Genomic DNA, 15578 nt, shown 5'->3' on the forward strand with positions numbered 1-15578 from the left:
CCACCTCTTGGGGGGGATGAACGATCCCTTCCTGAGCAACCTCAGTGCTTGGGAGCAATCCTGAATCTTCCAGGAAAGTGGCACAGGGCACAATCTGTGGCCAGACCCTGTAGCCCTTAGAAACTCCCAAATATCCCTGACTTTTCTTTTAAAGCAAGCCACGCTGCAGACAGCAGGGGCTGCAAGGAGAGGGCTGGGCTGGTGGGTACAGACAGAGCAGAATAACTCTTCCCCTCTGGGGAAGGAGGAAGAAGGTTTAGAAAAGTAATAATCTGAGAAAGCCTATGCTTAAAAAAAGGCAAAGAAAATAAAGAATGGCACATTATCCAAACAAAATCTGAGGGTTTTTTGAAGAGGGGCAGGGGTAAATCAATCCTTTTTTAATAAAACCCTGAGCTTTTAATAAAGTGTTCACACTGATGGGCTGGAAATATTGTAAGAAAGAATTAACTCGGAGCTATTGAGACTCTAGGGCAAAACCAGCACTGATTCTACATTATTTCTTCAACTCAAGGAGTTTCTGAGGAGGAGGGGGATGGTGCTGGAGAATTAAAACTGTTTTAATCATGTTTGACAAGTATCTGTACCTTTCTACTGCAAGGGAATACAACTGCTGGTCTTGGGGCCGTGTGCCAGTGGAGTTTGGCCCCACTCTTGCCTCCAGGCAGCTCCCTGTGGGATGAAGCACATGTTCACAGCCCTCAGCTCGTCTCCTGGAGAGGGGGTTCCTCCTCCTGCACCCACGAAGGGAAGCTGCAGCGCTGCCTGCACCACACACCAGCCGAGGTGCAGGAGCAGGGGCTCATCAGGACCACAGCAGCTCTGCAAGGGGAAACAGCCCCTCTCCTATCAGCTTGTCCGGAGCATATGGAACCACGGAATCATTTAGGTCAGGAAAGCCTCCTGAGATCATCCAGTCCAACCATTCCCCCAGCGCTGCCAAGGCCACCAGTAACCCCCGTCCCCGTGCCACATCCACGTCTTTTAAATCCTTCCAGGGATGGCGATTCCACTGCTACCCTGGCAGCTTGTGCCAGTGCTTGGACAACCCTTCCTTTCCATGACATTCCACATCAACCACGCCAGCCAGGCTCCAGCTGCTGTGAGCACAGACACCCAAAAACCCTCTTGAGGATGAGAACCACGCCTCGGAGCTTTGCTGCAGCTGCAGGCGCACTTGGGTGCCCTAGGAGAGATGTCTGAGCCATGCTGGGATGATAAACAACATCAAGAAAGAAGATACAACACCTCCAGGGACGGCAGAGTCTCTCCCTGCTGTGTCCTCTTCCTCTGCCCGATAAGAAATTGCTTTCTTCTCAGTGTCACAATAAGCACCTGTCCAAAACGCCTCTCAGTTATGCTCCCAGATCCCGGCCTGAGAGGAATGAGAACTACAACTGCACTTCTCTCCCCTCTCATGCCCCTCCACCCCTTTTCCTTCTTCTTCTTTCACAGGATTAGGGACTTGAAAGGCGAAGCGCGGCCCAGCGTTGTGGCAGGAGGAGGAGGAGGAGGAGGATGAGGAGAGGGGTGAGCGCTTCAGAAAGCTGCCACGGCAGGAAAAAAAAAATAATAAAAAAAAAATCCCATTTCTCACTTCTTAATTCCAGTCAATTCCAGTCAAAGGGCTGATAGAGATCTGTTTGCGGTAATTTGCTGCAGTTTATCCACTCTGTTCACCTTCTATCGGCTCTCCGCTGACGGGCTGGCTGACATGCTGTTACTCGAGTGAGGAAATTAAAATTTGATGCAATAATCCCAAATAAGAAGGATTTTATTAGGTAATGTATACACTTTAGATGAGGTACCCTCGCCTGATACATTGGTAGGGGAACACAGACACGCTGTGCACCACAGATAAAAAGAGGGAGGAGAGATGGGACACGTGGAGCAGCGGCTCCGTGGATTTAGGGCCGGGATGAGATGCCTTGAGCACATTTCAGCCTGCAGAGTCAGGATAAACATCACCCAAAAACGTACCACAGGCTTGACCTGCAAGCCTGGTTCTGGATGGGAGCTGGCCAAGCCCAGACTCCCCACCCAGACTGGTGGTGATCATTTTGGTAACCAAGATTCTACACATGGCTCTGCTCAGGGGGTAGGGCAGAGGTGATGAGAAGATTTACACTGGGAGGCAAAAAAATTCATGTAATTAATGGCTGGACTTGATGAACTTTGAGGTCTTTTCCAAGCAAATGACTCTGTGTTAAACCTCAGGCTTTCCAAAGCAGATCACATCCTTGTTGCAGCAGTGGAATTTCTCCCATGAAGGCTGGGAATTTGGGTCCAAACCAGAGGGTGACAGCACTCAAAGCAGTCCCCACCTCCAGCAATCTTCCTCTCCACCGTGCCTCTTGTGGCACCTATCCATCTCAGACACCACAGTGACTTTGGAGATGTTGTACATGGCCAAGAGAAATTATAATCTCTAAAGCTGGTGGGAATTCCTTCCTCCTTTTCCTGAATGATGCGGTTATTTGCTGCTTTCCTGACTGCAAACAGTGAATGTGCCAGGAATAACAGTGGTGCATGTCGTTGTATTGACACAGAGGGATCCTTGAGCCTTAATATATATCTTTATTTGGAAGACATTCCCTTTCCTGGATACCAGATCACTCCAAGGAGGTGATGCAGTCTGTGATTTTTAATACTTACGGCATTTCCATTCCTCTAATTTCATTTGAAGCTTTCTTCCTCCTAGTTAAGTGCGATCTAATTTGTGGGGCTTTTATTTCCCTGCAGCTCGCTCTGGCCATCCCAGAGATACTCCTTAATATCAACAAAACTTTTACTTTGTGAGTAATTCAGGAATAAACTGGGGGTTTTTTTTGGCTGCCTCCGGGCCAGCACACAGGTAATGTGCTGTGTCATCACGGGATTTGGGACAGCACGACTCAGCCCTATCCATCCAGCATTCTCCGTGTCAGGGCTCTGCTCCCAAGTGAATAAAAAGGCATAAACTGAAGCCCACTGGAGTTCCCTCTCCCTCTGAACTGAGCATTTGGGATCCAGAGTGCCAGACAAGTTATGGGACACACTTGTGGTGTGGGTGCCCACCATGCCACATTTTTAAGGCAGGTTTTTTCCTTCCATGAGCAAAAATGTTTCCCCGTGGACAAAGCGATGGGATGCACAGCTGAGGATGCAGAGAAGGGCTGCTGCTTGGATTAAAGCCCTTGGTGGTAGCAGAACAAGCAGCTCCCAAAGCCCAAGCTGCCCTCCATGCTCCCTGACATCTGTGGGGGATAAAAAAATCCTCATCCCTGCTGCATTCAGGGACTGGGAGACGTTTCTCCACAAACAGCGAGTTTGCTGACAAACCGAGTTTCAGAAGAACTAAAATGATTGGACCAATTTGGCAAAACCTGAGGGAAAACACTCAAAGTGCTGAAATGGCTGATGATTCTGGCATTTTCAAAACTGCCTCATTTCAGGAACGTTTTAGGTTTCTCCTTCAAGTTCTCTATTGGAAATGGCATGCAGATAGACTGTGGGGAGGAGATGGGCTGACTGTCGGCTCCAAACAACACAAAGCCTTTGTAGAACTCAAGAAAAAGCCCCTCAAGAAAATATTTCATTTGGGGGGTCCAGGCTTCCTGAACCCCTGTGCTGAGGCTGCCTGTTTTAAAAGGGGCTGAACATTTTGGATCTGGCTGGAAATGTGCTGTTTCAGAAGGAAACCCCACAAAGCACAGCCCTTACCGGAGGCGAGTTCTCGTAGATGTTTGTGCTGTAGGGCAGGTTGATGAAGATGGGGTCCATGTCCTGCACATCTGTGATGATGATTGCCAGGTTGGCCAGAGTAGACAGCGGCTTGTTTTTATCTTGGTCCTTGAAAAAAGAAGGGGCAGGGAGGGGAGAGAAAGGATTTCTATCAGAAAAACAGAATTATTCAGCAGCATTAAGTCTCTTGTGGTTGTAGCTGGGGCAGGATTTCTGAATTGTGGAGGTAATCATCTCTTTTTCAAGCTACCTGCTGGAATTATTGTCCACTGCACCTCCCTCTAAGCTGAAATACAATATGCATTTCATTGCAGCATCAGCCCTTTCAAATGAAGCAAACACCAATTTAGTTTTCATCACATTTTGAGTGAAAATGCGGCAATGCTGTTCAACATCTACTTCAAAACGTAAATTCCTGCCGATGCCTTAACACAGTTTGGGCTCTGTCAGCTGAAGGGGAGGCTCTGGGAGACCTCAGAGCCCCTTCCAGTGCCTAAAGGGGCTCCAGGAGAGCTGGAGAGGGACTGGGGACAAGGGCATGGAGGGGCAGGACAAGGGGGAATGTCTTTAAACTGAAAGAAGGCAGGGTTAGATGATGTATTAGGAAGAAATTCCTGGCTCTCACGGTGGTGAGTTAGCCCAGAGAAACTGTGGCTGCCCCTGGATCCCTGGAAGTGTCAGAGACCGGGTTGGATGGAGCTTGGAACAGCCTGGGATAGTGGAAGGTGTCCCTGCCTGTGGCAGGGGGTTGGACTAAATGACCTTTAAATGTCCCTTCCCAGCTGAGCCATCCCATGACTCCATGATCACCTCCCTTTCATTCCATCACATCCCACCAGGACAGAGCCTTGGGCTCTTTCCCAAGCACTACCCCTCTCCAGCAGCCAACACCCCAGCAGCAGGCACTGCCACCAGCTTCTCCTGCTTTTCTTGCTGAAGCTTTGTCCCATGGGCACTCAAAAGTGACCCCAACGTCCCCAGCCCTCTGGGAAGGGCAGGAGTACAGAGAGCGCACACAGGGAAGGGAATCAATGTCTCCTTACCCCCAATCAGGCACTGTGCTGGAAGGTGGCCATCAGAGGTTACCACACACTCCTCTAAAGCAGCTCTGAGCAGAGGCAAAGACTGATTGCCAGAAGATTAATGTTAATTTAAACTCTATTCAACAACTCAGCCTGTACATTATCCTCTTAACCTGCAGGGCTCAGCGTCTGTGGCCTGGGTGGATGCTTATTCCGACTCTGCTGTTAGTGCCATCAGGTTCAAGTCCTTTGTTTCTTCAGATAATGTTCCTTCCCCTCCCCTTCACCTCTTAAATTTTGTTTAAGGCATCACAGATAGCCCTGAAAAAGCACACATGCTGCCACTTTCCTCACTGGACTGTCTCTCCTGCTGTCCTTTCCAGCCTTTTTCTGTGCTTGCTGCCTTCATCCCTGGGATAGAATGACTCCTGCCTTGCACCCGTGCTCCTCAGCAATCCCTGCAAGCCACCATCACCCCATTTCCCACCCTGGACCATGCAAACTGTTCATCAGGCAGGCAAAAATCTGCATTTGCTCTTCCAGCTCCTGCTACGTTGGTGCAAGTCTCGTCTTTCTTTCCCGGCACAGCTTTGCCCTGGGGTTTCTCATCACTTTTCTTCTAGGAATTTCTAACACTGGCCAAGCCAAGGAGAAATTCCCACAGCTGCCATCCAGCCCAGTTCAGAGACAACATTTAAGTCCTTGGATTCCCAAAGCTGGAAATCACTGGATGCCAAGAGTGCATCGAGCAAGTAACAGGGTGCCCAGAGCAGCTGTGGCTGTCTCATCCCTGGAAGTGTCCAAGGCCAGGCTGGAAAGGGCTTGGAGCAGCCTGGGATAGTGGGAGGTGTCCCTGCCCGTGGCAGAGGGTTGGAGTGACCTGGGCTTTACAGCCCTTTTCAACCCAAGCCATTCTGGAATTCTCTGAAGTACCAGATATGTCCCCATTTTATCTTTGCTGGGACAGAGGGCCAGATGGAGCTGGATGGACCAAGCTGACACCATTGCATCCTGGAAGAAAGTTGCATTTCCATCAGGGGCTGTGTTTGGTCCCACATCTTCCAACCTGCTAGACAGTTCAGTAACACATCCCAGGAAAGTGTGTCAGCGACAGACGCTGGCAAGAAAGCAAAAATAGGGAGACCCTCTTCCCACTGGAGGATTAAAAATAAAATGAGGTATGTTTCAAAATAAAAAAAATAAAAAAAATAAAAATTCAAACAGCAAAAAACAAGTTTCTGGAGAAAATTCCACAGCCTGGAACATGCAGGGCTTGGGCTGGAAGGCCGTGGTGTTTGCCCTACAGTCCATGAGTGTCTGGGCTCGGTGCTGTGAGGAGCGATGCACAGCCCTCAGTGTCCTCCTGACATTTCTGGTTCTGCATCAAGACAATGATCTTGATTAAATCACATGCTTCAAGAGCTCTAGTCAGCTGCCTGGAGGGGGCAGAGAGGGTTTCCCCCCCGCCTCTCCTGCACGCAGAGTTGGGCAGATGTGTTGTAGGGCTGAAGCTCACCTTCCTCTGTTGCCTGTGAGGTGGGGAAGGAGCCAGAGCTCCAGCCTGTGTGCTCCTCCACATTCTCCAGCTCTGTCTGGACTGAGCACCAGGGATTGAGCACCCATTCATGTGGGGCATGGATCTGCCATGCTGGACACATCTCCCTAGGGTCCTCTCCCAGAATGATGTCACTGATTGTAACTAAGATCCCGGCTTCTCCTCTGTCCACCAAAATTTTAACTCTCCATGTCTGAACGTAACAGAGGTGAATTCACTTGTAATAAACCACAGTGCACAAGGAATGAATCTGGAGGATTCCATACACCAAAGACCTTCTTTACTCAGAGGGTGCTGAGACACTGGCACAGGCTGCCCAGGGAAGTTGTGGATGTGGTTCCAACCCTGGAAATGTTCCAGGCCTGGCTGAACGGAGCTTGGGGCAACCCGGTCTAGCGGAACGTGCCCCAGCCTGTGGCAGGGGGGTGGAATGGGATGGTCTTTGGAGCTCCCTGACCCAAACCATTCTATGATTCTGTGAAGGTTTTGCATGCCCTGTACTGGGTTTCATCACCCAGGAGCTGGTCCCCTTCCTGCAGAAGCCCCTGACACGTATGAGATGCTGTTGGAGAGGTGTATCCACTCCCCACAGCCTCTTGGAACCACCCAGAGGCTGCACTGCTGCAATAACTTGCTAAGTAGAAAATGCTGGACACACCCTAAAGAAGATTTACCGGAGCAGGACAATAAAATAAACCCCAGACAGCCCCTCCAGGCCTGCAGCAGGCAGGGTAGGACTCACCGTGGCGTTCACCTGGAGCTGGTAGGCCTGAGTGACTTCGTAGTCCAACTCCCGGATCACCGACACGATGCCACGGCCGCTGTCGATGGCAAAGAAGTTGGAAGGGGGCTGGAAGGAGTAAAGCACGCTGCCTCCTGCCCCCAGGTCCGGGTCCGTGGCATTCACGATGAAAATTGGCGTGCCCACGGGGGTATTCTGGAGATAAAAAATAAGTATCAGTGACACTGTGCACTATTTTCACATCAAACACGCACCAGCAATTTCCTTTCCCCACCAGGAGTGATAGCCAGAGACCCAGCAACTTCAGTCCTGTATTTCCAGGACGTTTCTAAGTTACACAGCTGTATTCTTTATTACAGTATTGCAGGGCCTATAATAGTTGTTACACACTTACAATAATAGTTATACAGCTGTGGTCAAGATGGCACTCTATCACAAACCCTTGTTTTTCCCAGACATCCCAACTTCCCAGAAAAATTGCTCTCTTTGCTAAAACTTGTTTTTTTGCCCAAAGGCGCTTTTATTTTTGACGCTGACTCCCTCACTGTTTTCACCACAAAGTATTAAATATAGGAGAGCTTTAAAAAAATGAGGGGAAATAAAAATAAATTTAAAAAAAAAAAAAAAAGAGCATTAAATGCAACACAGAACTTCACATAAAAGTCAAAGTTGTAGTTTCCACAGCAACTACAACCTGGCCCGATTAACGCAGGCATGAACAGTTCCATCGTCATAAATCTGGAACTAATCTACATGCATAAAATATGCAGCTGAGTGCACAAAATCAGCAATGGCAAGTGCAGTTTGGCACTTCTTATTGTTTAACTTCACAGCGGGGAGAACAATTATCCATTTTTGGTGGAACAGCTGCATGTTCCTATGCAAATCTTAAAATGCATATTCTTGTCTCTCCCCTAAAGGCAACGAGCACGGGCTGCCAGCGAAAAGGCTCCGCCGGGGCTCCAGGTACGCACGGATCACCACACCTTGGGCACGTCCCTCTGGCACCATCAAAAGGGCTGGCAAGGAGCTAAACCTCGAAAGGGGATGCTGCAAAGGTCAGAAGCCAGACCTGACAGCGGCTGGCTGTGGCCAGCTGGGATAATACGGATTACTCCCAAAAACCTCTCCCCAAGTCTCTGTATTCTGCTGCTAACTCCTTTTGTGTTCAATTATTTGCTCTCAGCTTACAGAGAAGTGTCCTGAAGTGCTGAGGGGATGGAAAGGAGGCTTGAGGAGAGGCAGAGCTTAGAAGATGGGGCATTGCTTCCAAGAAAATCCTTGGCCCAAGCTGCGAAACAAACTGAGCCATTTTCAGGTTTTTTGGGAGCCACAGGGCTTGCAGTGAACCAAAGGTTGTCCCAGTCAACACTTCTACTAGAAAATATAGGAAAACAGGGTTCCACACTAGGGAATCTTACTTAACCAGCTTAATACTGGGTGATGGCACCAGCAAGGAACCAAAGAACCCAAATTTTCCCAGCTAAGGCTCAGGCCAGCAGAAATTTGTCCTCAAGGGGAGGTGGCAGGATTTGGTACAGCAGAGCAGGGACCCCAGGGCACACCCTGCAACTCACACCGATGGATCCAGGCTCAAGACACTCATCCCATGCACATAACCTCGTGCCCCCTGGCCTTGTATCCAGGCAAGTGGAATTGCAGAGACACCGACACCCAAGCTCGCCTCGGACTCCAGCAGAATTCTGCTTCCCTTACATCAGTGTCACTGCTGCCAAGGGGTGAGAGATTGCAGCTCCCACTTACGTTTTCCATTTCCTTTCTCTTTTTTTCCCTCCTCTAAATCAAGCTGCTCCAGAAAGCCTCGCAGGGCATGGCCTGAGGATTATTTTTTGAAGTGCCTTCACGTTTTTTGGTGATCAGCAGTCAGAAAAGCATGAAAGATATAGCTGGAAGGGACCTCAGAAGAGAAACCTGTCCCTGTGCTCCATCTAAATCATTCCCATCCTGATAGCCCTCTAGCAATGGAGACACCACATCCTCCCCAGCCCCTCTGTCCCGGAATTTTGCTGCCTTTGCCTTACAGCTGCTCATTTTCTGGAAGGCTTAACCCAGCCCTGCCCTGCCACCTTGTAAACCCTTGACTTTGTGCCATGCACTCAGCACCTAAATCCTGGCATTTAAACTGCTCAGGAACCAGGATTTTGTCAGCTGGGGAGGAGGGGTGTTGGGTGAAGAAGCCCTCATGGGCGGCTGTGGTGGGTCTTTGCTTTCCAAGCTCTCCTAAAACTTCTCAGACAAGACCAGAGCATCTCCCCAGTCCCTCCTTTGGGCTGTCTGCCTCCCCCCAAGCCAGCCCCACTGGGAGCAGCTCCAGAGCATCCCACAGCCCTCCTATTGCTGCTGCCAGGGCACTGCTTCCACCACCTCTCTCCACATGCTCCAACAACCCAACTTCCTTCCCAGAGCCGCCAATGTCACAGCACGGAGCATTGCAAATTCACCGTTCATAGGGGGAGGCAGAGCAACAGCAGATTCAGGGTTGCACTGAAGGGTCTGGGCTATATTGCCCTGGGAATAATAATATTCATAAGGATAAGCTGGCCTTGATGAATATGTCTCCTCTCCTTTTTTAAGCGCCCCTAGCCACTGCTTTTAGCATGCAAATCCGCTCTGGTCACCCGCGATTACGGGGCTGCTCTGGGCTGGCTGAGAGAGAGGAGAGCTTGATTTCCCCAGCATTGTGCTCCTTACAATAGCCCCAAAGCAGGCTTTGAAGGGAGTTCATCTCCTCGTCCTTCCAAAGGAGAAGCTGCCTGGAGGGGACACGGAGGTCACCAGCTTTGGTGCTGTCAGCTCCAGGCCCTGCAGACAGCACCGGGTGACTTCCATGGCTTTATCCTTGTTTTACAGCTGTGCTCACCCCTCATTAGCCAAGACAGCAAGAGCCACACAAACAAGGGATCAGTTCTGGACAAAGATCTGGAAATCAGTCATGGACTGACTCAACACCAAAGCATCTGAGGGGCTGTGAGGGACCCCAGGGCCGGATGACCAGCGTGGGTGCACCAGCAAAGCACAGCCCAAGTGAATTTAGGAGGGGAGCAGAAGGGCTTCCAGGAAATAGGAGTGCCACAGGAAAGCAGAGCAGCGTGGACAGAGAGAGGGAAATCACTGATACTGCCCAAAATGCACAGGTCAATGCGAATATTTCACTACCAAACGCATTCCCTTACTCCCAACAGCGCACAGGGAGAGGATACAAACCCATAAGGAGCGCTCTGGGTAGTGCATCTTGTTTTTTTCCACAGCTCAAAGTCAAGCAAAAAAAAAACCCCTAAATTAAAAAAATATAAAAATGGTCCCCCAAACCAGCAAAATCAGCTGCAGGGTGCAGACATCCCATGTTCTCTAGGGAAGAAGGTCTCAGCAATGCTCATGCCCAGGCAGGCACAGTTAGGACTTAGCAGAATTTCAGGACCTCTGCCTTAAAAAGCATAAAAAATATGTCTTAAAAATCCTCTTGCCATTTCTGGGTCAAACAGGCTCAAGATATTCCTCAGCAGGAAGCTGACATCTTTATTTCTCAGAAGCTGTGGCCCATCATCTAAACAATGAAACAAAACATCTGGATACACAGAAGAGCCTGGGGCTTATGTTTGGTGGTAAAGACGGAGCAGAGGACACAAGACAGGGAGATGCCTTTGGAAAGCCTTGTGCTGGACCATGTTTCTGCCTTTTCAGCACTTGGTCCATTTATAAGACTCTTCTGCATACCCTTCATGGTTTTTCTTCATCAACAAAAACTAATTGTGGTTATGCTTTATCTCACCAACAGCCAAAAATAACAAAATCTATCTCTTTTTTTTTTTTCTCCAGGCAGACAACAGCCTACAGGTGCTCGTGGCAAACAGGTGAGCTTTCTACACGAGTCGCCAAATTCTGTCATTTTTTAAAGCTTTCTGCTCTCTGCAGCAGCCTGGGATGGAGGCTTCATTCACCACAGAAAAAAGAACTGGTGACAAAACTGTGTCATGTCATTAAATCTTTGTTACGACGCCAGCAGATGTGAGATTAAAAATAAACATGCAGACAGATGCCGCCCGCTGGGGGGGAGGAGGAGGGCAAACGGGAGTGGGACCTGCTCCCAACCTGTCTCCAGCACCCCATCCTTCATCTGGCAGCTCAACAGGAGCAGCTCCAGGAATTAAAGGGCTCTGGGGTACCAAGCAGTGATGTCTTTTGTGAGTAACGTAAGTACTGTAGGTGGTGATTGCCATTTTGTAATAAGCGAGTAAGGAAAGTTCAAACTGTTAAAAAAAAAAAAATAGAATTGGAAGAAGTTTCCAAAAAGAAATACTGAACAGTAATGCAAGGGCCTCTAGCTTTTAATCATAAGGAGACTGCTCTGTTCCAGGGGATCCCCAGCAGCAAGGTCAGGATTTGTGTTAAAATAAGGAATGAACAACCCTAAAATCTCTGTTCAGACATGGAGGGATGTTGCTGCACAAGGGGGAGGCAGAGGAGAGACCAGGACCTTGAATCTCTCTGAGCAGTGCAGAGGTGAGTGGTCACAAATAATCACAGGATCACAGAATGAGTTTGACCACAGTGGGTGTTCAGGTCCCACCTTCCTGCTCCAGCAGGGACATCCCAGAGCACAGAGGACTGTGTCCAGAGGGTTCTAGGATGTCCTCAGAGAGGGACACTCCACACCCTCCCTGGAAAACCTGTTCCAGTGCTCAGTCACTGCCCAGGACAGCTCTCCCTCGTCTTCAGGTGGAAGTTCCTGTGCATCAGTTTTTGCCTGTTGCCTCTTGTCCCGTTGCTGGGCCCTGCAGCTCTGTCCTCCTGATGTCCTCCCAAGAAGCTGTGTGTCCATCCCAGAGCTGGCATGGGATGGGCCAAGAGCAGCCCAGCACAACAAACAGCTCCCCTGGGCTGTCACCTCCCGTGTGACCTCAGCGTGAGTTACCAGACACAGATGTGCCCTGTTAACCCTGACAGCTGGGACACCAAAGCCTTATGCAACATTCTCTGCAGAAGGGCAGTTAAGGCTGAAGAAAAGACTACCAAAAAGGGATTTTTTAAATTATTTACACCTTGCTCTCTGGCCACACCAGTAGTCTTTAATATCTTATTATGAACCCTGCTATAATACGCATTAGCAATAAAATTTTGGGTGGATGCTGTTCCAATGCAATGTGGCAATACAAGGTAGATGGCAATCCAGAAGAGATGCCCTCTCTGAAGTCACAATAGAGCAGTTTTGGATAGTGGAGGGTGTCCCTATCCATAGCACAGGGTTGGAACTACACGGCCTTTTAGGTCCCTTCCAACCCCAACAGTTCCATGATGTGTCCAAGCAGGCAGGGTACATGGCCACAGCTGAGCATGAGGGACATCTGGAAAACCTCAGAGCACCACCTCCTCTTGTCTGCCACCAAATGTTCCTCTCAAGTTGGGCCTGAATAGCAGAAAACATTTTTTCATGGAAAGGTATCGTGGTTTGACACCGGCCAAGCGCCAGGCATCCACAAAAGCTGCTCTACCCTTCCCTGCCAAAGTTGGGCAGAGGAGAGAAAAATTTAAACAAAGAGTTCATGAGTTAAGGACTGGGAGAAAACACTTCAAGGGCAAACAGGCTCAACTTAGAAGTGGATTTATTACTACCAAAATCAGAGGAGGATAATGAGAAATAAAATAAGTCCTTAGAAAACACCATTTCTTTCCCCAGCCCCTCCCTTCCTCCCACTGACAGCACAGGGAGACAGGGTGTGGGGCTTTTGGTCAGCTCTTCTTGGATCTCTTCATCCATGTGGATCCCCATGGGCTGTGCATGGATCTCTTCATCCCTGTGGACCCCCATGGGATGCAGGGGCACAGCTTTGTCACCATGGTCATCACCATGGCTGCAGAGGAATCTCAGTTCCAGTGCCTGGAGCACCTCCTGCCCCTCCTCCTCCACTGACCTTGGTGTCTCCATGTTGTTTCCCTCACATGTTCTCACCTCCTCCTCGTCTCTGGCTGGAATTAACACTGCATCCCCAAATTTGTTTTGCTTTTCTTCTTAAACCTGATATCCCAGAGGCATTACCAACATCTCTCACTGGTCCAGCCATGGCCAGCTGCATGTCCCTCCTCAGATCCATCAGGGATCGGCTCTGCTGAACATGGTGGGAGCTTCCAGCAGCTTCTCACAGAAGCCACCTCTGTGCCCACCCCTTTACCAAAACCCAGGCCATGCAAACCCAACACAAGAGGTTTGTCCAGCACTGGCACAGGCTGCCCAAGGAAGTGGTGGAGTCACTGCCCCTGGAGGGATTTAAAAGATGTGTGGCTGTGGCACCTGGGGACATGGCTGTGTAACCTGGCAGTGCTGGGATACTGGGTCAGGTTGATGATCTTAGAGGTCCTTTCCAATCCAAATGATTCTAGTGAAAAGGCTCTCCTTTCACACAGGGCTAACAACAAACAAACAAACAAGAAAGGCTGGTTGCAGAAAACCCAGCTTCCAGGCTCTCTCCTGAGGCCCATGGCACCTGCTCCTGCAGCATTCAGTCCCTCTGGCTGTCAGAGCGCTCGCCCTGCTCAGGGAGCAGATCCACACTGTGCCTTTGAGAGTTTCCCACCACTGCAGCAAAACCATTTCACGGGCCACCAGCACCCCGGACGTGCCGTGATCCATCAGCCTTGTCCAACTGGCACCAGGAGCCCCGTGGGCAAAGGGCTGAGAGGGGGAATATGGAGAGCTGACTTTTTTACAGCAGGGTCACAATGGGAGCGAAGGAAAGGCGGGAGACGAAGCAGAGGAGACCTGGGAGTTCATTTTCCAGATACTCCCTCCAAATGCATCCACTTTTCCAGCACACAGAGATGCGTGGCTGGGGTTAAACCACAACCCCCTTCTGACAAGAAGGCTGGGCACCAGAAACGTCTATTTTGGTTTATTTGGGGCTCACCCCTCCACGCCAGCTTCCCCTCTCCGGTGGCTGGCCATGTAGAGGACCTCCATCTGACCTCCCAGGGCAAAGTCACCCGGCACAGGCTGGTGGGGATCATTAGGATGCCGATGCATGCCGTAGCCGTGCAAATAATGTGGAAAAACGGCAGGCAATCTGGCCGAGCAGCTGTCGGGAGGTCGGTGAGATGAGGCGGCGCAAACGGGCCGGGGGGCACAGGGCGAGGAGCAGGAAGGCTGGAGGAGCAGGCAGCTCTGATCTGGCACAGCCCCATTCCTGCTTTCCCCCCTTCCCGCATCCAGGCGGGGGCTGACCGCTCCCATCAGGAGATGCTTCGCTGCTCCGCGCTCCTGCTACAGCTCAGGTCAACCTATTACTCTTAAATAATTCCCTACTGCCGCTCCTGGCGGCTCTTTTCCCTCTTCTCTGCCTCTGCCCAGCGCGGTGGGGCGGATGGAAGGAGCTTTGCTCTCAGCTAAAAGCTGGCTCAGACATTCCCTGCGCTCCCGGCAAAGATCCCGAATCATTGCAGGCGGCAAGGGGGGCTCAGCGCCCCTTGCTGAAGGCAGGGCATCTCGGGGTGCGCTGGAACAGAGCTGGCACGGATTCCAAGTGTGCTCCTAATACAGCTGGGACCCTGTCTCTCTCATCCCGGGCTGCCTGGGACAGATTTAAGTCACCTATTCCCTCCCCGGCCTCGTTTGCTGCAGGAAATGACTGCAGGAGCAGAGTCACAGCAAGTGCCAGCCCCTCTCCCCTCCGAGAGGAATGAACCAGCCCCGTGTTTTGGTTTCTGTCCCCATGCTCCATCCTGGGAGCTGCCAGACTGGGTCCCTCGCTCGCGCGGATGTGCGCAGACTTCCAATCCCTGTCTTCTTAATTGCGCTTTTAATTACATTTATTAATTGCATTACTGCTCGTCCGAGCCAGGCAATTTCCAATTTCTAAGTTTGATTTCAAAACCTGATAATTTCCCTTTTTACAATTCTTTTTTTTTTCCTTTTTTCTCCCCTCGGTGGAAACCCACCCCACCTTTTCAATCGGTTCTCATTAGTATGTACCTCTTGCTGCCATCTCCATTAAGTGACCTCCCTCATTATCAGGTGACACTGGCAAACGGCCACCGCAGAGCTATAATTCAATTGAGGGGCTTTTGAAAACACCATAAACACAGCTGGAATGGATGCTTTATAGGAGCTGGAGAGGAATTAGCTGCTGGAAAACCACGCACGGAGCCCAGAGCGCTCGCTCGAGGCCCGACCCGACGTACGGCGCTGGAGGAAGGGACATCACAACCACACAGCCCATAGGGGGACTTGCCATGATGCTGGCAGGACAATGGCACTCAGCAGGCAGAGGACAAACAGCCACAGGGAGCAGAAGATGCTCTGGTATCCCGTGGCATAAACCTGCTTGCTTTTTCCAGCCCAGAGACCCCCCACTGCTGCCCACCAAATATAACTCTGCCCTTGCCAACACGGTGGCTGATCCACGGCACAGCAAGCCCAAGAGCTCCTGGTGGCTCCAGTCACTCCTGATGCACAGGTCTTGAGGAGAAAGCTCAGGAGGAGTGGATGGCATCATGGAATCCCATAATGGTTGGGGGTTCAGGTAGG

The 15578-nt window shown here is 50.4% G+C and overlaps 1 protein-coding gene across 2 annotated transcripts in view; it reads right to left on the minus strand.

Moving 5' to 3' along the window:
- Window positions 1–15578, minus strand: part of CDH23 (cadherin related 23) — a 180162-nt gene that overhangs the window by 97010 nt on the left and 67574 nt on the right. For both annotated transcript variants that reach the window (XM_086901349.1, XM_086901350.1), the window contains 2 exons: window positions 7043–7237; window positions 3703–3831 (listed from right to left, as the gene is read on the minus strand). In XM_086901349.1, the coding sequence (XP_086757475.1) occupies window positions 3703–3831; window positions 7043–7237 (324 nt within the window). The remainder of the gene's footprint in view (window positions 1–3702; window positions 3832–7042; window positions 7238–15578) is intronic.

Source organism: Cyanistes caeruleus, chromosome 8, assembly GCF_971803275.1.
Source record: "Cyanistes caeruleus chromosome 8, bCyaCae1.hap1.1, whole genome shotgun sequence".
Taxonomy (NCBI): domain Eukaryota; kingdom Metazoa; phylum Chordata; class Aves; order Passeriformes; family Paridae; genus Cyanistes; species Cyanistes caeruleus.